The sequence below is a fragment of the Chiloscyllium punctatum genome, chromosome 3 (assembly GCF_047496795.1).
Source record: "Chiloscyllium punctatum isolate Juve2018m chromosome 3, sChiPun1.3, whole genome shotgun sequence".
NCBI classification, from domain to species: domain Eukaryota; kingdom Metazoa; phylum Chordata; class Chondrichthyes; order Orectolobiformes; family Hemiscylliidae; genus Chiloscyllium; species Chiloscyllium punctatum.
In genome coordinates this window covers 11,879,616-11,901,423 of record NC_092741.1, presented here as the reverse complement: position 1 = coordinate 11,901,423, position 21,808 = coordinate 11,879,616, and the positions used below count along the sequence as shown (strand labels likewise).

General features: G+C 43.9%; 1 protein-coding gene across 3 annotated transcripts in view; it reads right to left on the bottom strand.

Moving 5' to 3' along the window:
* Positions 1–1,407: 1,407 nt before the first annotated feature.
* LOC140455631 (epoxide hydrolase 1-like) overlaps positions 1,408–21,808 on the bottom strand; it is a 32,160-nt gene continuing 11,759 nt past the window's right edge. For all 3 annotated transcript variants that reach the window (XM_072550584.1, XM_072550583.1, XM_072550594.1), the window contains 8 exons: positions 13,687–13,874; positions 12,601–12,781; positions 12,192–12,419; positions 7,893–8,022; positions 7,074–7,288; positions 6,636–6,744; positions 2,812–2,937; positions 1,408–1,857 (listed from right to left, as the gene is read on the bottom strand). In XM_072550584.1, coding sequence (XP_072406685.1) covers positions 1,653–1,857; positions 2,812–2,937; positions 6,636–6,744; positions 7,074–7,288; positions 7,893–8,022; positions 12,192–12,419; positions 12,601–12,781; positions 13,687–13,866 — 1,374 coding nt within the window. In that variant the 5' untranslated portion in view covers positions 13,867–13,874 and the 3' untranslated portion in view covers positions 1,408–1,652. The remainder of the gene's footprint in view (positions 1,858–2,811; positions 2,938–6,635; positions 6,745–7,073; positions 7,289–7,892; positions 8,023–12,191; positions 12,420–12,600; positions 12,782–13,686; positions 13,875–21,808) is intronic.

Sequence of the window (21,808 nt, the reverse complement as noted above, 5' to 3'; positions counted from 1 at the left end):
GTTGTGTGATTTTTAACTATGTCCACCCCAGTCCAACACTGGCACCTCCTCATCACAACATTAACTGGGATTATCTTTGTGTGAAAGGATTAGATGGCATGGAATTTTTAAAGTGTTTCCAGGAGAGGTTTTGTTGCCAGATCGTAGATAGTCCCAGTAGAGATGGGAACGAGTGCTAAACCTAATCGAAGGGAATGAAACTGGTCAAGTGGGACAGTGACCATAACTCTGTCACAATGTTATTATGAAAAGGGATAAAGATATTCCACAAGTTAAATGTCTAAATTGGGGGAAGAATAATGTCAATGTAATGAGACCGGACTGGTAAAGATGTACTGGGAGCACCTACTTGCAGGTATATTTACATTTGGAAAGTGGGTGTCTTTAAAAAATAGTAAAGTGAGCATTGAGGGATTGTGTATTCCTCTAAGACTGTAGCCAAGGACAGCAAATTCTGGGAACACTGGATTTGAAAGGATATCGGGAGTTTGATAAAGAAAAAGAAGTCAGTTTAGCTCAGTTGGCTGGATTGTTGGTTTACAGAGCAGTGTGATGCTAACAGCAGGGGTTCAATTCCTACCATTGGTTTGAGGTTACCATGAAGGGCTTTTCTTCTTGTGGGCGGCAAGGTGGCACAGTGGTTAGCACTGCTGCCTCACAGCACCTGAGACCCGGGTTCAATTCCCGCCTCAGGCGACTGACTGTGTGGAGTTTGCACGTTCTCCCCGTGTCTGCGTGGGTTTCCTCCGGGTGCTCCGGTTTCCTCCCACAGTCCAAAGATGTGCAGGCCAGGTGAATTGGCCATGCTAAATTGCCCATAGTGTTAGGTAAGGGGTAAATGTAGATGTAGGGGTATGGGTGGGTTACGCTTCGGCGGCGCGGTGTGGACTTGTTGGGCCGAAGGGCCTGTTTCCACACTGTAAGTAATCTAATCTAATCTAATCTAAAGGAAGCATATGTCAGGTACATACCAGGTAGTCATCAGCCATGTTACTCAGTACGGTTCCTCTGGTGATTTTCCAGAGTTCTTCCCTTCCTTCCATTTCCTGACTTATTGCTGCTTTTGGGATGTTACTTGTAACCTCAATAGTGAAGGCTATTGCAAAATACCTGTTCAGTTCATCTGTCATTTCCTTCTTTTCCATTATTAATTCTTCAGTCTATCAAAAAGACCAACGCTATTCTCCTTTAAATATTTACAGAAACATCTCTTACTTTTTTTCTAATATTTTTGGCTAACCTTCTCTCGTACCTTAACTTCTTTTCTTTTTATTAATCTTTTAGTCATTCTTTGCTGTTTTAATATTCTGTCCAATTTTATGGTGTACCACACAGGTAGCTCTCTGTGGTGATTATGCTTTTGGTACAACAGAGAGATGGAGCTTATTTTTCTGCCCTCTCCTGATGTTATGATTGTGAGAGGATTTTTTTTTTATTTGTTATTGAATCAAGAAATAGAATCGCTCAATTGAAGCAGATTCCAGATTCATTAGTCAAACAGAATGTGATGAATTCTCCAGTAACACTGATTCAATTTTCATTAGCTTGCAAATGTCCCAGACAGTACCAGCATTACTTATCAGACAGAGCTTGGAATGTGAAGAGCTATCGTATAGGAACTAGATTCTCAAACACCCAAGGAACTGGAAGTCTCAGCCATTCTTTTTCACAGTTTGCACAAAATTCCGGAGATCCTCAGCCAATAGATACGGCTCCTCAAAGGCTGCAAAGTGTCCCCCACGGGACATGTACGAGAAGGTCACAATCTTCTTGTATTTCTGCCTGGCCCAGACCAATGGGACATGCACCAACTCATTGGGAAAAGCAGCCAATCCAGTGGGAACATAAACTCCAATCCTGGAAGAGGGAAAGGGAAAAGACAAGAGTAAGATAATCAGCTTTCCATTTGATCTTGGCCTCACCGCAGCCACAGGGACAGGGAGACAAGCTGAAAGAAACCAACAACAACTCCCTTTAAATAGCACCTTGAACATCCCAATGCATCTCAAAGGAGCAATGTTGCAGAGAATTTGACAGTGAGCATCACAGGAGGAAATCACAGCAGCTGACCAAACCTTGTCCAAGAGAGAGCGGTCTTAAGGACATTTTAGAGAAAGAACATTGTGTAAAGAGATGCATCGAGTTATTGACAAAATTACAGCAGCCTCTACACTATCCCATCAAACACTCCCAGGACAGTGTCAACAAGGGGTGAGATACAGAGTAAAGCTCATTCTACACTATCCCATCAAACACTCCCAGGACAGTATCAGTAAGGAGTGAGATACAGAATAAAGATCTCTCTACACTATCCCAGCAAACACTCCCAGGACAGGTACAACATGGCGTGCAATACAGAGGAAAGCCGCCTCTGTACTATCCCATCAAATATTCCCAGGATAGTGTCAGCAAGGGGTGATATACAGAGTAAAGCTTCCTCCACACTATCCCATCAAACATTCCCAGGACAAGTGCAGCATGGGGTGAGATACACAGTAAAACTCCCTGTACTCTATCCTATCAAACACTCCCAGGACAATGTCAGCAAGGGGTGAGATATAGAGTAAAGCTCCCTCCACGCTATGCTAAACTCAGATGTGCTCCCAAAATGCACCAGTAAAACCTGATGCTTTGCTAGATCTCCAGGTGTTTCCTGCTTTTCAGCAGATGTGTTTCCCTGAATCTTCAATGATTGGTCACTGTATGAAATGGTGTGTTGGCTGTAAGGTGGTCATTAGTCTATTACTTTATGATCCTGCAGCAGTGATGGTGTCATACAGTTATGTTCAGGTAGCTGGTCTCAACACTCACTTGGCATCAACCCGATTCCTGAAGTTAATTCCTAGGTTCTCTTTGTACAGGCGCATGGAGGAGGTAATGGAGCCTGACACCCAGTAGATCATCACATTGGTCAGAAGTTCATCCAGGGAGAATTTCCTACAATTGGGATGGGTGGAGAGTGAAAGATCCAAAAGACAAAAATAAAAGTTAATACATACCAATGGACTTTCCCTACCAAACACTCTGAGAGATCATTACTGGGGAAAATTACACTTTTCTGAGTTGAATTCCATTTACCATTGCTCTGCCCACCTAACCAGTCCATTGATATCCCCCTGTTTACCATCTGAACAATGTTTGTATTAGCTTCCTGAGCATACTCCTCCATTTCAATCTAAGTCATTAATGTTCACCACAAACAGCAAAGAACCAGCACTGGGCCCTGCAGAACCTCCTGGAAGCAAACTGTCAATTACAGAAACATCCCTCTACCCTCGCCCTCTGCTTTCTGTCTCTCAGCCAACTTTGGATCAGTGTGCCACTTTCCCTTGGACTCTTACTTTCTTGACCAGGCTGCTGTAAGGGACCTTGTCAAAAGCCCTGCTAAAGTCCTTGTAGACCACATCATGGCAGGACAGAATAGGTTGGCTACAGGGCCTCCTCTATACGAGAACAAAGAACAAAGAGAATTTACAGCCCAGGAACAGGCCCTTTGGCATTCCAAGCCTGAGCCGATCCAAATCTACTGTCTAAACTTGTCGCCTAATTCCTAAGCATCTGTATTCCTCTGCTCCCCACCTACTCTTGCATTTTTCCAGGTGCTTCTTAAATGAATCTACCACGCCTGCCTCTACCACCTCTGCTGGTAACGTGTTCTAGACACCCACCACCCTCTGTGTGAAGTACTTGCCACGTGTATCTCTCAAACTTTTAACCTCTCACCTTGAAAGCATGACCTCATGTTATTGAATCCTTCACCCAGGGGAAAAGCTTATCTCTATCTACTCCCCCTATACCCTTCATGATTTTGTAAACTTCAATCAGGTCCTCCCTCAATCTCCTTTTTTCAAATGAAAACAAACTTAACCTACTCAACCTCTCTTCATAGCTAGCACTTTCCATATCAGGCAACATCCTTGTAAACCTTCTCTGCACCCTCTCCAAAGCATCCACATCCTTTTGGTAATGTAGCGACCAGAACTGTACACAGTATTCTAAATGCAGCCGAACCAATGTCTTGTACAACTTTAACGTGACCTGCCAGCTCTTATACTTAATCCACCGTCCAATGAAGGCAAGCATACCATATGCCTTCTTCACCACTCTATCCATCTGTGCAGCCACTTTCAGGGTGCAATGGACCTGCACTCCCAGATCTCTCTGCTCATTAACTTTTCCCAAAGCTCTTCCTTTTCCAGTATAATTCACTCTATAATTAGACTTACCTAAATGCATCATCTCACATTTGTCTGGATTGAACTCCATCTGCCACTTTTCCGCCCAACTCTCCAGTCTGTCTATATACTCCTCTATTCTTTGATAGTCCCTTATGTTTTCTGCTACTCCACCAATCTTTATGTCATCTGCAAACTTGCTGATCATACAAACAGTGCCTTTTTCCAGATCATTTATGTATATCACAAACAACAATGGCCCCAGCACTGACCCCTGTGGAACACCACAGGTCACCTTTCTCCATTTTGAGAAACTCCCTTCAACTACTACTCTCTGTCTCCTGTTGGTCAAACAGTTCTTTATCCACCTAGCTAGAATCCCGTGGGAAACCTTATCAAACGCCTTCTTAAAGTTCATGTATATGACATCAACACCCTTCCTTCATCTATCAACTTGGTCACTTCCTCAAAGAACTCTATTAAGTTGGTAAGGCACAATCTCCCCCCGCACAAAACCATGTTGCCTATCACTGATAAGCCCATTCTTTTTTAAATATAAATAGATCCTATCCTCAGTACCTTCTCCAGCAACTTTCCCACCAGGCTCACTGGTCTGCAGTTACCCGGAATATCCCTACTACCCTTCTTGTACAGGGGGACAACATGAGCAACCTTCCAGTCCTCCGACACCTCTCCTGTGTTTAAGGATGCCACAAAGATATCTGTCAGGGCCCCAACTATTTCCTCTCTCGCCTCCCTCAGCAACCTGGGATAGATCCCATCTGGTCCTGGGGATTTGTCCACCTTAATAACCCCCAACCCAACCAACACATCTTCCCTACTTATGTCAGCGTGATCCAAACTAATCAAACTTCCATCTCTAATCTCAAAATTCATCATGTCCCTCTCCTCTGATGCAAAGTAATCATTCAGAATCTCACCATTCTCTCCGGTTCGACACACAGCCTTCCTTCATTATCCTTTAGTGGACCAATCCTTTCTCTAGTTACCCTTTTGCTTCTTATAAAACAATAAAATGCTTTGGGATTCTCCTTAATTCTGCTCGCTAAACGTTCTGACAGATCTGGTGATGGCCAGGGCTGCTGTTTCCCTCTGACCCTGTCATTCACCCTCCGTGTGGCTATTCAGATTAGACTCTTCTGGCAGTATCCAACAACACCACGTTTTGCCATCGTTTGAGGCTTTGGGTCATGACGGGACACCTGTTTCCTGCTTTCTGTCTGCCTACAATTTAACTAAAGGAGCTAGATTCACTGTTTTCCAAACTAATGGAACCTTCTCATATCTATGGAATTTTGGGAAATTCAAACCAAAGCATGAACTATCTCACTGGGCACTTCTTTTAAGACCCTGGTATAAGGTTGATCAGGATTGGGCAGTTATCAGCCCACAGCTCCATGTTACTCCTCTGGTGGTTTTCCATAATTCCTCCCTCCCTTCCATTTCCTGATTTTATCACTGCTTCTGAGATGTTACTTGTATCCTCAATAGTGAAGCAAAATACCTTTTCAATTCATCTGTCATTTCCTTCTTTCCCATCATTAATTCTCCAATCTTTCATAAAAATCCTAAAAGCGTTTTCCACCTGCTTTTTATTTTTTGGCTATCTTTCTCTTGTACTCTAATCGTTCCTTTTAATTAAGAGAAAACCTTCCGGAGCTCAATGAGTCCACACCCTCACTGTAGCTGCCTAGTTCACAACTCACCTGCAACGTAGATTCACACACCCTCTCTCACTCACTCTCTCTCTCTCTCTCTCTCTCTCTCTCTCTCTTACACACACACACACACACACACACACACACACTCCCATCCACTCGAGGAATTAATTGCATAGAACGACAGAAGGACACTATTCTTTCCACTGCTTCACCTGTAACACAGTATCTCTGTGTATCTAATCCTGAGTCTCAATCATCACCTGTAACAATGTGTTCCAATTCTCCAACATCACTCAAGCAAAGAGAGTTCTCCTCACTCAGAAATCAAATAGGAGGAAGGGCTGTGTATGAAATGAGCAGGATTAACGGAAGTTCAGTTCATGTTCAATATTGAAGGTAAGTAAATTGCAGTGTTTTGCAAGTCAAGAGTGCTTTGGCTCTTTTAACACTGACACCTCCCTTAACCTTCATGACTTCCCAGTCTCTTACCATCACCTTGGTGTGCTACAAATGAAATGACTTGAGAAGTTAGCTGTGAAGATTCTCCCTCCCTTGTTATTTGGTCCTGGCTGTTGAAAGCTGGAATCTTGCTGCTCTGTGTGACTCAATACCACACCAACAGAGCAAACGGCCACTGGGGAGGTCAGTGCTGTGTCAGTCAGGTATTCTGTTAGTTATCACTTACCATTGTTAGTGTAAATATGTAGATTTGAGAACACTGCCTGACCAAGAACCTGTGGAGGGAGAAATAAGAGCTGAGAATGTTTGAACATCCCACCTCGTCAGTCCTCCATCTTCAAGTTCCCGGAAATCCTTGTTGGTCCATGTTGAATATTTCTCCAGTATATAAGCAGCCAAGCCCACAGGGGAGTCATTCAGAGCACAACCTGGTAAATGTCAACACTGAGAGGTTTACATTGGCAAATCTCCTGAGAATCTGTTATCCTAGATAAATAACTGCTGAATCCTTCAATTATAATACAATCTGTAACTCGCTCCAGGGTATCAGTTATACTGGATATAACTGCTAAAATCCTCAATTAGCTTCCAGTCTGTAACTCGATTCCAGATTCTACATCACTTGCAGGTATCTATTATTCTATATGTTAAAAACTCTGAACCTCTTGATTAGACTCCTGTCTGTTACTCACTCCTGGCCCACTCGATTCGATGCTGCCTGAGTAATCCTTGGGTCCTGTCAGTTTTGGACACCTACCTGGGGAGTCAGGTTTTGTGCCCTGAATGTGCATGTAGCCAGATTCCTTCAGCAGATCATAGACAGTCTTTTCAACAAATGGATACATCCGCTCAATGTCAGTCTGGGTGAATCCAACCAGGGATGGAGCATACTGCCCAAGTAAGAGGGAGGGAAGTGTCTTCAGTCCCATCCTGGAAATGGGGAAGAAATTCAAGTGGATTCCTTTCACATTCCTGTAGTGAGAGGGAGCAAATAGGTTGGTAAGGACAGCAACAGGAAGACCATCCACTGGAGGAGAATCTCAATCCATTGGGGAGGGGTTGGGGAGGAACCTCTACCCACTGGGGGACCTTCTACTCATCCCAGGAGCACCCTGTAACTACGCAGTCTACCCTACTGTAGCAATACTCCATTACGCCTAATATAGAGCAGCAAGACAGAGCTCAAAGGTGACCCTTCTTCACCACTCTCCACTCATTCAACACCTTCCCTCCCTCCCTCCCAACCTTCCCCAACCCCCACCTTACACTTTCCCTTCCTCCATCTGCTTCCCACCCTCTTCTGCCCCCCAATTCCCACATCCAACCCTTTTCCCTCGTAGTCATACTTTCTCCAATGCCCACAAAACCTTCCCCCAGCTCACCCTATATTCTCCTCCCAAACACTCATTCCCAGCTATACCCCACCCTGAACCTTCTCCTCCTCCCATTTCTTTGTGCACACTTCTCTCCCACCACAAACCCGATCCCCCCCATCTTGCCCACCACAGCTCAGCCACTTCCTCCGCCCACTAAGTAGGAGATGAGATATGTCTTTTCCGTTAACTGGGAGACTTACTCTGGCTTCATTTGGGCCATGTTAGTGGCAATCAGAGACCCCCAGTCTCCTCCCTGCACATAGAACCGATCAAACCCCAGGCGCCGCATTAACTTGCAAAACACACGAGCTGCAGCGATGCTGTCAAAACCTGGAAAGAGCAAATATGTCGAGAATTAATATCCCTCCAATCCCGCCAAAGTCAGTGCTGTTTCAGAAATGCTAACACTTTCAACTCCAACTCACTGCATTCAACTCAGCATTCCATCCAAACCAAAGCACCCAACTGTTTTTATTCCGACATGGGATAGGGGCATCGCTGGTAAGGATTTTCTTTTAATTGCACATCCCTAATTTTCTTTCAACTATTTAGCTTTCTAAGCCATTTCAGTGGATAGATACAGTCATTTTACTGGAGATCCAGAATCCCAATTCTCCAGACTGGGTAAGGATGGCAGATTTCCTTCCCTGAAGCACATTGCTGGGTGAGCTGTTATGACAATGGTTGCCATTAAACTAGCAGACTGCCATGATTCAAGAACACAACTCACTGTCACCTTCCCCAAGGGAAACTAGGGATGGACATTCCTGATGAAGGGCTTTTGCCCGCAACATCGATTTTCCTTTCCTTGGATGCTGCCTGACCTGCTGTGCTTTTCCAGCACCACTCTTATCTAGACACGGACAAGAAATGCTGGCATCCAATGAATAATTAAAAGAAGTCAGAAAGAAATCCTAAGAATTAGAAGCATGTTAAATGCTGGACTCAGCACTCCAGAACCTTAGGGAGTTCAGAAAATGAAAAGGTCTTGTAATGAGGAAAGTTGTAGTTTGATTACAACATGTACAACCTTGTGGTGTCTTAACAAGGTGCATGTGGAGAGAAAATCTAGAACTAGGAATCACTGTTTGAAAATAAGGGATCACCCACTTAAGACTAAGATGAGATGAAATCTTCTCTCTAAGGGTGGTGAGGGCTAGCCCTAAGTTGTACACATATTATCAATTTAGTTTCTGATCTAACACTGCAGAGTTATATTTAATGTTGTTTGTTTGAAACTTGTTGATTGAATCTTGATGATTTATTTTCTTGGTAAGTCTCCTGGATCTCATGTTCTGTCTAACTTTTGAAAAAAAAACTACTGGTCCCTACTAGCTAAACTACTGGCCAAATTGGAACAGAAATTTGGCAGCTTTAGCTGGGATCTTAATACAGTAAATCTTTCATCAAGAAAAGAAGGAGACAGAAAACATGAGGTGCTACAGGCCAGTTTAGAATCTGTTATAGGGAATCAACACGATCCATTATTAAGGAGGTAAAAGCGGGACATTTTGTAATTCAGAGTCAACATGGCTTTGTGAAAGGGAACCTGTACTTGATAGATTTATTAGAGATCTTTAAGCATATAACAAGCAGGGTGAATCAAAGGAAACAAGTAGATCAGTGCTTCCCAAACCTTTTGCCAATGTGTCTTCATTTTAATGCTGTGAACTTTGTGAGATCCCAAAAAGAAGATTTGGGAAGAGAGAGCTGTTGATTGTGACAAGGATGGTTTAATTTGAGTCAGGTGTGGGAGATGTTCAACAGCGCACCTACTTACAGTCATAGAGTCAGAGAGATCTACAGTGTGGAAATGGACCCCGTGATCCAACTCCTCTGCGCTGCCCAGATATCCTACATTAATGTAGTCCCATTTACCAGCATGTGGATCGTATGCCTCTAAACCTTTCCTGTTCATGTACCCATCCAGATGCATTTTAAATGTAGTAACTTTACCAGCCTCCACCACTTCCTCTGGTAGCTCATTCCATACATGCACCAGCCTCTGCATGAAAAAGTTACCCCTGAAATCCCTTTTAAATCTTTCCCCTCTCACCTTAAACCTATGCCCTCTTGTTTTGGACTCCCCCACCCCAGGGAAAAGACCTTGGCTATTTACGCTACCCACGCCCCTCATGACTTTATAGACATTATAAGGTCACTTCTCAGCCTCCAATGCTCCAGGGAAAACATCCCCAGCCTATTCAGCCTCTCACTATAGCTCAATCCCTCCAACCCTGGCAACATCCTTGTAAATCTTTTCTGAACTCTTCTATGTTTCACAACATCTTTCCTATTGCAGTGGGATCAGAACTGAGTGCAGTATTCCAAAAATAACTTCATCATGTCCTGCACAGCCACAACATGATGTTCTAACTCCTTTAATCAATACACTGACCAATGAAGGTAAGCATACCAAATGCCATCTTCATTGACCTGTCTACTGCAACTCCACTTTTAAGGAGCTATGAAGCTGCACTCCAAGGTCTCTTTGTTCAGCAACACTCCTTAGACCTTACCATTAAGCGTATTAGTCCTATCCTGGTTTGCCTGCCAAAACGCAGCACCTCACATTTATCTAAATTAAAATTCTTCACAGCCTTTCTCTTACAGCAGGAACCTGCCTCAAGGATCTGTTCATTAGACCATGGTTAACGTGAGGATAAAAAGTGAGGAATTAAAAGGAGCCTTTCAGCTGTTAGCATTCGTTCCATGATCCATGGCAGCTATCGCTACCTCAACTTTACAACCTCAAACATCTAGTCATATGACCCCACTGCAATCGAAGCTCACTGTTTGAAAAGCACTGCAGTAAATGTTGTGTATTTGGATTTCCAAAAGGTATTTGATAAATTATATACAACAGATTACTGCTCAAGAATTCAGTGTGACATATTCACATGAAGAATGGTCTCTCTCTCTGTTATGTAAGACACTGCTTCTCAACTGTCCTCCCATACTGGACAAACTCACAATTTCTTAGATTATACTCCTGCTGCCACGTTTTTATACACTTCACCTCTCCATGACTCATTATGAGGATTCTGCTGACAACTCATATTCTTACCCCATCTTTGTATCATCAGTAAATCTGGCCGACAATACAGTCTGTCCCTTCATTCAAGTCAGGAATAAAAGGATGGGATGTGTTAGAAAAAAGGTCAGTGGACTCAAAATGTTAACTCTGTTTTGTTTTTGCAGATGCTGCCGGAACTGCAGAGTTTCTCCAGCTAGTTCTGTTTTTGTTTGGAGTGAGTTGGATTGGATCAAATTAGATTGATTGGTTTGTTTGGCTGGAGTGGGTGTGTTTGGCTGGAATGGGTAGTTTGTCTGGTTTGCCTCGTTTGGATGAGTTTAGCTGAGTTGGGTAGTTTGGTTGGTTTAGGTGAGTTTGGTTGGTTTGGGTAGTTTGCCTGGTTTGGGTGAGTTTAGTTGGTTTGCGTGAGTTTGGCCGGTTTAGCTAGTTTCAAGAGTGTGGTGCTGGAAAAATACAGCAGATCAGGCAGCATCCAAGGAGCAGGTGAATCAACATTTCAGGCATAAGCCTTTCATCAGAAATTAGGCTTGTGGGCTGTGGGTGGGGGAGGGTCTGTGAGATAAATGGGAGGGAGGAGGGGCTGTGGGGTGGCGGGGGAGCTAGCTAAGAATTCAATAAGTAGATAAAGGTGGGGAAGAAGGTGATAGGTTGGAGAGGAAGCTGGAGTGGATACCTGGGAGAGATAATGGACAGGTCAAGAGGGTGGTGCCAAGTTGAAGGCTTGGGTCTGGGATAAGGTGGAGGGAGGGCAAATGAGGAAACTGGTGAAATCCACCTTAATCCTGTATGGTTGCAGGTTCTCAAGTCAAAATATGAGGCGTTCTTCCTCCAGACGTTGGATGATTAGGCGATGGAGGATGCCCAGGACCTGCACGTTCTTGGCAAGTTGGAGAGAGAGTTGAAGTGTTCAGCCATGGGGCGATGTGGTTGGTTGGTGTGGATGTCCCAGAGGATGTTCTCTGAAATGATCCGCAAGTTGGCATCCTGTATCCCCAATATAGAGGAAACCACATCAGATGCAATGAATACAGTAGATGACATTAGTGGAGGTACAGATCCTTCCACATCAGATAGAAAGTTACCTGTACCACACTTCGATTCTGATCTCCAGCAACTGCAGTCCTTACTTTCTCCTGTTTTAGGCAGTTTGGTTGGTTTGTGTGAGTTTAGCTGGTTTGGGTAGTTTGGCCAGTTTTAGGTGAGTTTGGTTATATAGGGTACTGCCCTGAAATCCATTACACACTGTACCAATGAGGAGACTGTGGGTTTCTTGAGCAGGAAATATTCAGATCTTCTTGGTGAAACTGACCAGGAGCTCCTAAATCTGATTGGCAGCCCGTGGTGAGTGGGGTCCTGCAGGGGCCTCAGTGTTTTACAATTCCCATCAATGACTTTAGTGAGGGAAGCAGTTAGGTCCCACGACATCTTACTGGCCAGCAAGCAGACCCAAAAGGAGACTCACCTATCTTGCATGGAGCCTCTGAGAAGCCATAACCTGGGATGGATGGACAGATGACTTCAAAGGTTTCCTGCTGACTCCAACCATGATTGGCTGGATCAATCAGCTGAGGGATGATCTTGTAGAACTCATAGAAAGACCCTGGCCAGCCATGGATCATCATCAGTGGAATGGCAGTCTGACCTTGAGGCAGGTGAGGGGGCTTCACGTGGACAAAGTGGATATCAATTCCTGGGAAAGGGAGGTTAAAGGTCAATACACACTGTTTCCTGTTTGTTATTATTACGGGATTTGATTAGTTTTTTAAAACAAGACACAATCAGTGAAGCTGACCTCTCAGCAAACCCTCCCCCATAACCAGGAATTGCCCACCACAATTCCTGCACCACCACAGCATGTGGCTAGAATGCACCTTCAATCCTGGTTCTGAAATGTGGGAACTGGTTTAGGAATTCCAGCTGTTTCTTCCAGTTGTAGTCCTTCCTCCAATAAGACACGACCTTCCTCAGGTAGCTGGAGTTAAAACCGTAGTGAAACCTACTGTCCTCTAACGGTGGCGTGAAGCGAGTATGGTCCAGGCGATAGTGCAGGTCCTGAAAAATACCAACATTCAACAGTGAGACATCCCATCCAACACAGGCAGGTCACGTGGGAAGCACGGTGGCACAGTGGTTAGCACTGCTGCCTCACAGCGCCAGAGACCCGGGTTCAATTCCCACCTCAGGCATCTGTCTGTGTGGAGTTTGCACATTCTCCCCGTGTCTGCGCGGGTTTCCTCTGGGTGCTCCGGTTTCCTCCCACAGTCCAAAAATGTGCAGGTTAGGTGAATTAGCCATGCTAAATTGCCCATAGTGTTAGGTGAAGGGGTAAATGTAGGGGAATGGGTCTGGGTGCGTTGCTCTTCGGAGGGTCGGTGTGGACTTGTTGGGCCGAAGGGCCTGTTTCCACACTGTAAGTAATCTAATCTAAATTTACATCAGCACTACCTACCACATCAACTTTCAGCACCGAAAATCAGTCTATGGTCAACTCATTTGAAATCCAAGCTAAATGCTGATACGCGAGAAAGATGACCAGACCCACACCTATGTTCCCAGCCTTATTAGGAGCACTAATACAAATGTGGTCCTCGCCCTATTACCATCCCTATTATCATCAGCAATATTGCCTACATGTAGCACTATTACCAGATCTGTCACTTGTTCTAGAGGGATTCATTCTCAGTTGTTAGCCAATTTGTTGCTCGCTCAATTATGAGATACTGTTTGGTAACTATTTCTCTTTCTGGTCTGAAGCTGGCTCTATTGTAGACTCAATGAACAGTTCAATTGCTGGATCCATCAGTGATTCTAATACTTGTCAGCAACTGATTTTATTACTTGCCAGTTACTGGTTTAATAACTGTTCCTTTTACCAGTTTTATCACTGATCTGTTGTCAGTCTGTGCTGTTTCTGTTACCAATTTCCAAGCTTCTGTTGCTCATTGGTCAATGATTACCTGGATCATCTCCTCAGATGTTTCAATGGTGAATGGGCGGATAGTTTCATCATCCTGGATATCCTGTCGCTCTCCAGCTCCCCACCAGCCATCCCCTTCTGGGATAGTCTTGGAATTCTCATGGAAAAAGAAATAATACAGGAGAATTCCAACTGCAACAGTGAAAATGAGGAGGAGCATGATGGAATCTGAAAGAAACATAAATTAATAAGTGAACACACACTTTGAATTTTACTTTACACACCAGCTCAGAAATTCTTTCAGGATTGTCAATACGCAATGAGAATTATTTTCCATTCAGTCTGAGGGAAAGAAGAGTTGGTCCAGGGCGAACATTTCAAACTTAAATACAGACAATGATGAAAGCAGGCAAACTGCGCTTGGGAACTGCCAGATTAGGTTATGGCATTATTCAATAGAGATATATTTAAGGGATGTCCCAAACAAAAGGAAAAATCGAAGTGGAGGACCCGCCATCCAAGATTAACGCAAAATGTTAAAGATAGTATCAAACTTAAAGAAAAAGCATATAACTGCACAATGATAGGTGACAGGTCAGAAGAAAGGTTAACAAAAGATGAATCAGGATGAAGAAAATGGGTTTTTGAGGATGTGGGCGTAGCTGGCTAAGCCAGCATTTATTGTCCATCTCTAATTACCCAGAGGGCAGTTAAAAATCAACCACATTGCTGAAGTCCAGACAGATAAGGATGGCAGTTTCCTTTCCTAAAGGACATTAGTGACCCAGATGGCTTTTTCTGTCAAAAGACAACTGTTTCATGGTCATCATGAGACTTCCAGCTTTTTGTTGAATTCAATTTGCACCAATCTGCCATGATGGAATTGAACCCAGGTCCCCAGAATATTACCTGAATTCCTGGATTAATAGTCAAGCAAACATGGTATGAGAGAAAACTGGCTAAGAAGATTATAACAGGGTGTAAGAATTTCAACAGATATTTAAGAGTAGGGAAGAATTAACAACATGAGTGTCAGTATTACAGAAAGGAAGTCTGGAGAATTAATACAATGCAATTCATATAAATTACTTGAGTGAAGGGACCAATGTTGTGGTGCTAAATTTGTCAATGATACAAAGATAAGTAAGAAAGTGAGTTACGAAGAAGCCATTAGGAAGGCAAAAAGCCAGATAGACAGGAAAAATGAGTGAGCACAGATCTGGAATATGCGCTATAATGTGAGAGAATGTGAAATTGTTCATTTTTAACAGGAAGAACAAAATGGAAACATATTATTTAAATAAAAGTGATGCAGAGCTCTTAGATGCAGAGGAATCTGGGTGTCCTCATGCACGAATGACAAAAGGTTAGTATGCAGAAATAGCAAGTAATGAGGAAGGCTAATAGAATGTCATCATTCATCTCGAGGGAAACTGAATACAAAAGTAGGGAGTTCATGTTCTAGTTATACAGGATTGATGAGATTACAACTCGAATACTGCGTGCAGTACCTTGCATCTTATTGAAGGAAGAGTATAAATATATTGGAAGCAGTTCCAAGAAGGTGTCACTGCAGCACAGAATCACTGAATTGTGAACGTGCAGAAGGAGGCCATTCAGTCTATCATGCCTGCACCAGCTCTTCAAATAAGCATCATTACCTAGTGCCAGTCTCCTGCCTCTTCCCCATTCCCTTGCATACTATTTCAGGACAAATGGTCATCCAATGCCCATATTCTTTCATCAAAGTACAGTAGATCCTATTGGATCCTGTATTGGGAAAGCTGTATCAAACAGCCAACTCAGAAACTGAGTAAGAACCAAAGGGCCCCTTTGTGATGAGGTGATAGTGTCCCTACCCTTGGATCAGGAGACTCTGGTTGAAGACCCACTAGCTCCAGAGCTGTGTAATAACATCTCTGAACAAGGTGATTAGAAAAATAGGTTAAATAAAACAAAATGGGTGTTATTATTTAAAAGATAATCTGCTAATGAGGAACTGGAGACAACATAAAATGTCAGACCACGTGGAATGGGATGTAGTCTGTTAGGTGGTAGTTCCATCTGAGTATCGTAATGCAAGCTCATAAGTGGGTCATGAAATTCCAATGGGTCACTTAGGGATTAGAAAAACACAGGCTCGAACATAAAAATATTATTATTGGCCTGACTTAGACAAAGATGAAATTTTGACAAGCATCTCATACCTCATTGGTGAGGAAATGCCAACCATCAATTAAATGTGCATCCTTTGATTCCAATACCAGCTTTTGAAGAACTGTTTAACAGGGTCTTAATAAATTGTTCAGGAGCCTTACCTGAATTGGGAATCAGTATCTCTTAGAAATGATGAATATTTTGATGAGATTTCCTGAGGCAGAACTTAGGGGGAAAATTGGAGCAAAAATAGTTTTGGAAAAGTTAGTTTAATTTTATTTCTAGTTACCCAAAGAAATAGGAACTGAATCTTTGGCTAAATCTAAGTCATGTTGAATTTGTTAGATTAATCCTTGCTGTGAGGCTCAGTAAGTTTTCTCGCTGTATCTTACCAAAGTCACTAAATTAATTGTCGTCTGAACTCTCACATTTGGAATATTCTGTGTAATTCTGATCTCCCATCCTATGAGAAGGATGCTATGAAACTTGAAATGATTCAGAAAAGATTTACGTGGATGTTGCCAGAGTTGGAGGGTTTGAGCTACAGGGTGATGCTAAATAGGCTGGGGCTGTTTTCCCTCGAGTATTGAAGGCTGAGGGTTGACATTATAGAGGTTTATAAAATCATGAGGAGCATGGATAGAATAAATAGAAAAGGTCTTTTCCCTGGTGTGGGGGAGTCCAGAAATAAAGGGAACAGGTTTAGGGTGAAGGTGAAAGATTTAAAAGGGATCTAAGGGGCAACATTTTCACATTGAGGGTAGTGCATGTATGGAATGAGCTGCCAGAGAAAGTGGTGGAGGCTGGTACAATTACAACATTTAAAAGGCGCCTGATGGATACGTGTTCATGAAGGGTTCAGAGGGCTATGGGCCAAGTGCTGGCAAATGGGACTAAATTTACTCAGGATATCTGATCAGCATAGATGAGTTAGACTGAAGGATCAGGCAGCACAGTGGCTCAATGGTTAGCACTGTCTCACATTGCCAGGGACCCAGGTTTGATTCCCACCTCAGGCAACTGTCTGTGTGGAGTTTGCACATTCTCCCCATGTCTGCATGGGTTTCCTCCCACAATCCAAAGATGTGCACGTCAGGTGAATTGGCTGTACTAAATTGTTCAGAGTGTTAAGTGCATTAGTCAGGGTAAACGTAGGGGAATGGGTCTGGGTGGGCCGAAGGGCCTGTTTCTATACTGAAGGGAATCTAACTTAATCTAAAGATCTGTTTCCGTGCTGTACATCTCTATGACTCTATATCATGTTTGATTTCCACTCCACCTTACCAAGTGCTGTTCCTGGAACAACTCGACATTCATCAGATATCCCAGAACTCATCTTGTAGCTGAACTTTCTTTTATTTTTAGGATGAGGATGTTGCTGGCTCATCTAGCGTTTATTGCTGATCCTGAATTGCCACATGGTGGTTTAAGAGTCAGACACATTCCCGTGGGTCTGGAGTCAGATGACGTAAGGATGGCAATATCCTTCCCTAAAGGGCACTACCTAGTTCCCTGGATTAGTAGGGTGGTGATATCAGGAGGATCTGCTCCAGGGATTGTGGCACAGGCCACACATCCTCTTCCCCCAGGAGCACCAGACTATGGCAGCCTGGTCTGAAGATGGTGCTGGGGTTAGCCGTCTGAAGGAATGCACAGCCCCATCAGAGGTTTTTCAATTTGTCAGGATAAATGCCACCATCTTCACATTCACTCTATCTCTGTTACTGTACCCACCTACCCCCCAAGGCTCATGCTCTACTGCTCTCACTATGGTCTGCAGCATCTTCCCCTTACTCAGCCCTGATAGCACTAACTCTACATGCCCTTTACACTACCAACTCACTCATAAGGGAGATTTCCTCACCTGTGCGACCCACTTTCACCTCCTGTAATACCCACCTCTCTCACACTATAAGAAAACAACTGCAGAAAAGGGCAGAAAGAGTCAAGATGGATTTTGTTTTTCCTGAAATTTGGTTCCTCGCCACAATCCTGAGGAGAGACGCTTGACTCTGACTGTGCCCAGCAGGCCCTGGACTGGGATTGGAGGCTGCCCTTGACTGACTATCCTGGGACTCCATGAGCAAAGGCTCTTCCCCTTGTCCTGACTGAAGCCTGACAATAACCACAACAACCTGGTTTCCCCAGGCCTGAATTTATCAGATGTTTGTTCTGAACTTTAGCAATGCAGTGGTACCTTCGAGGAATTTTTTATAGAAGGGCAATCAATTTGAGTGGACAATGAAATCCCAGGATTTTGATAGCTTGAAAGCTGTACTGGTGGCTGCACCAGCTTTTGTAGCAATGAATCATTATAACCATTTAAATTCACTGTTAATGTCAGTGGTATCTATGTTGGTGCAGTAATGTTACAGGAGGATGAGAGGGGATTAAATGTTATTTTTCACACAAACTAATTTTGTGGCGACAGAAATATTCAATTGTTGAGAGACACTGGGAGACTCCAAGGTTGGTATTATTCCTACAACATTTTGAAATCTATAATTCTGCAGAAACTGTTGTTTGTATGGATCATAATCCTTTAATATTTTCAGTGAGATGCCATATTAAGAGATTACGACTGTTTTGTTGAAGTTTAATGCTACAACTGTGTAGTTTGAAAATGATTTGTGACAGGAAGAGACAATAGTTTAGTAGGTGCTATTTACCTCTACCTTAGAATCCGGGTTTCCAAACAACAATACAATATTATTAGTACTCATTACAAATTGAAATGTACGTCCTGTTGTATGAGAGTCATGGACATATATCGCAAATGAACACAACTGCAGAAGATTGAGCTCCAGATTTCCAAAATCAACCTGTGCTTGGAGTCACTTGTGTATCAGTGAGACAGAACAGCATGGAGAGCACAGTTAGGAGATAGTCACATTGAAAGTTAGGAATGTAGAGACAGAAGGGAATAAGTGACAGCCAGGTAGTCTAAATGAAGCAGGCAGGAAGAGCTGGAGTTCCGAGTTTGTCATGCTTGCTAATCAGTTTTTCTTTTGGAAACTAGTGAGGACAATGGTGCCTGTGGCCCACCCTGTGACCAACATGGTCAGACAGCCCTGACTGATGACTGACTGGACCTCTGACTGATCCGTGTGCAGCTCCTCAACCGACTAATCACAAATCCCCTGACTACTTGCACTGGATCTACAGGACACACTGTGACCCACTGTCTGGACTGTGCTGAAATGGAGCCCTCAAACTTGACCACCTTTGACTTGAATGAGGGCTACTCTCCTTAAACTTTAAGAGCTGGCCATTTGCTAGTAAGTACATTTGCACATGACACTAAGGTAGGCAGAGTTATGGATAGTGCCGAAGGATGTTGTGGGTTACAGAGCGACATTGATAAGATGCAAAGCTGGGCTGAGAAGTGGCAAATAGTTTAATTCAGAAAAGTGTGAGGTAGTTCACTTCGGAAGAAGTAACAGGAGGACTGGGCTCATAGTAAATTCTTGGCAGTGTAAATGAACAGAGATATCTCGGTGTCCAGGTGCATAAATCCCTGAAAGTTGCCACCCAGGTTGATAGGGTGTTAAGAAGACATATGGTATGTTGGCGTTTATTGGTCAGTAGATTGAGTTTCAGAGCCACAAGGTACAAGACACTGGTAAGGCCGCACCTGGAATACTGCATACAGTTCTGGACACCGCATTATAGAAAGGATGTGGAAGCTTTGGAAAGGGTTCAGTGGACATTTATTAAGATGTTGCCTGGCATGGAAGGAAGGTCTTACGAGGAAAGGCTGAGGGAACTGAGGCTGTTTTTGTTGGAGAGAAGAAGGTTGAGAGGTGACTTAATCGAGACATATAAGATAATCAGAGGGTTAGATAGGACAGTGAACAGTGAGAAACGTTTTCCTCAGATGGTGAAGACTAACATGAGGGGACATAGCTTTAAATTGAGGGGTGATAGATTGACGACAGATATCAAGAGTAAGTTTCTTTACTCAGAGTATAATAGAGGTGTGAAACGGTCTGCCTGCAACAGTAGTAGACTTGCTGACGTTAAGGGCATTTAAATGGGCATTGGTCATACATGTGGATAATAATGGAATGGTGTAGTTTAGATGGGCATCAGATTAATTTCACAGGTTGGCGCAACATCGAGGGCTGAAGGGCCTGTACTGCGCTGTAACATTTTATGTTCTATGGTCTATTTGGTTGAAGCATTTTGTAGTGTTTGCTGTGTAGGCTGCTGGTGCATGTTGTAGGTATGAGATTCACAGAGCACTGAACCTTACAGCAATGTGTCCACCCCCTTGAATGAGGATTCCTAACAACCATCTCATTGTCTGTGTTCAGCAGCAAGATAGCACAGGCGCAGTGTGATGCTTTAAGGTCTGACCGAGAAGTCAAATTGCTAAAAGGCAAGTCAAGACCTAGATGTTACAAGCATTGAAGTTGACACAAAGTGAAGGAACACTAAAAAGTTGAGCAAGCAGCACCGAAACACATCCCACTCCAACTCTTGTGCTGGGTGCCCGTCCCTGCACACACAGCAGCGTTACAATGAAAATCCTGAAGTACAGAACTGTGCAATAAGTGCATTGGGGAATGTGCCATGAGGGTGCAGAGAGGCTGGTATGTGTCTGATGAAAATGTCCTTGGAGGGAGTATGCCCATCAGAGCATGGCCTGAGATTTTAGGGGCTGCTGTCCAAGATGGAGATCCACAGGTGAGTTATATACTGACTGCTCATGTTGGGAATTTTCACTGTCTCGATTCAATCTGACAGAGGGGAGGTTGTGAAACTGTATACTAACGAGGTGAGATGAGGCATTAATAAGGTGTTAATCCCTGCTACCTCATGCTATCGGCCTCTTGCTGTCATAAGTGAGAGCCTCATCTCTCCATCAGCTCTTGGTCAGAAAATGGGATTTTTTTCGTTTTTGACATTGAGAAGCACCTCATTGGCCATTTCATGTTATTTTTCCAACTATCTTGCCATTCAGAGGCTGGAAAGATTTGGCCATTTGTGTCTATCTTCACTGTCTTCACACACAAGAAATCTCCCAGAAGTAAAGATCCAGTGGAGAATCAGGGGTTGAAATAGACAAGTATTAGTAAATTAAAAATCACACAATACCAGGTTATAGTCCAACAGGTTTACTTGGAAGCACTAGCTTTCAGAGCACTGCTCCTTCATCAAGTGGTTGTTGAGTATAAGATCGTAGGACACAGAATTTATAGCAAAAGTTTACAGTGTGATGTAACTGAAATTATATATTGAAAAAAACCTGGATTGTTTGTTAAGTCTCTCCTCTTTTAGAATGGGCATGTTGGTTTCAGTGAGCACCACCCCAGCTCATGACTCCACCCGCATTCCCCCACCATCACACCCACTCCAGTTACTGGCTCCGCCCCCACTCCCAGCTCCACACCCACACCAGATCCCAGCTCCCAGCCCTGCCGAGTTTTCACCATCCCTCCAGACCTCCCACTCACTGAGGACGAACGATCAGTCCTCAGCAAAGGACTCACCTTCATCCCCCTCTGTCCATGCATCAATGAATTTAATACACGACGTGACATCGAACACTTCTTCCGTCGCCTCCGCCTCCGAGCTTACTTTCACAATCAGGACTCCCGCCCACCTTCCGAGGACCCCTTCGCCCACCTCCAACACACTGCATCCACCTGGACACCCCGCGCTGGCCTATTACCTGCCCTCAACCTCTTCATTTCCAACTGCCGCCAGGACATTAACCGCCTCAACCTGTCTACCCCCCTCCCCCACTCCAACCTCTCACCCTCACAACGTGCAGCCCTCCAATCCCTCTGCTCCAATCCCAACCTCACCATCAAGCCAGCAGATAAAGGGGGCGCAGTGGTAGTCTGGCGCACTGACCTCTACACCGCTGAAGCCAAACGCCAACTCGAGGACACCTCTTCTTACCACCCCCTCGACCATGACCCCATCCCCCATCACCAAACCATCATCTCCCAGACCATACAGAACCTCATTACCTCAGGAGATCTCCCACCCGCAGC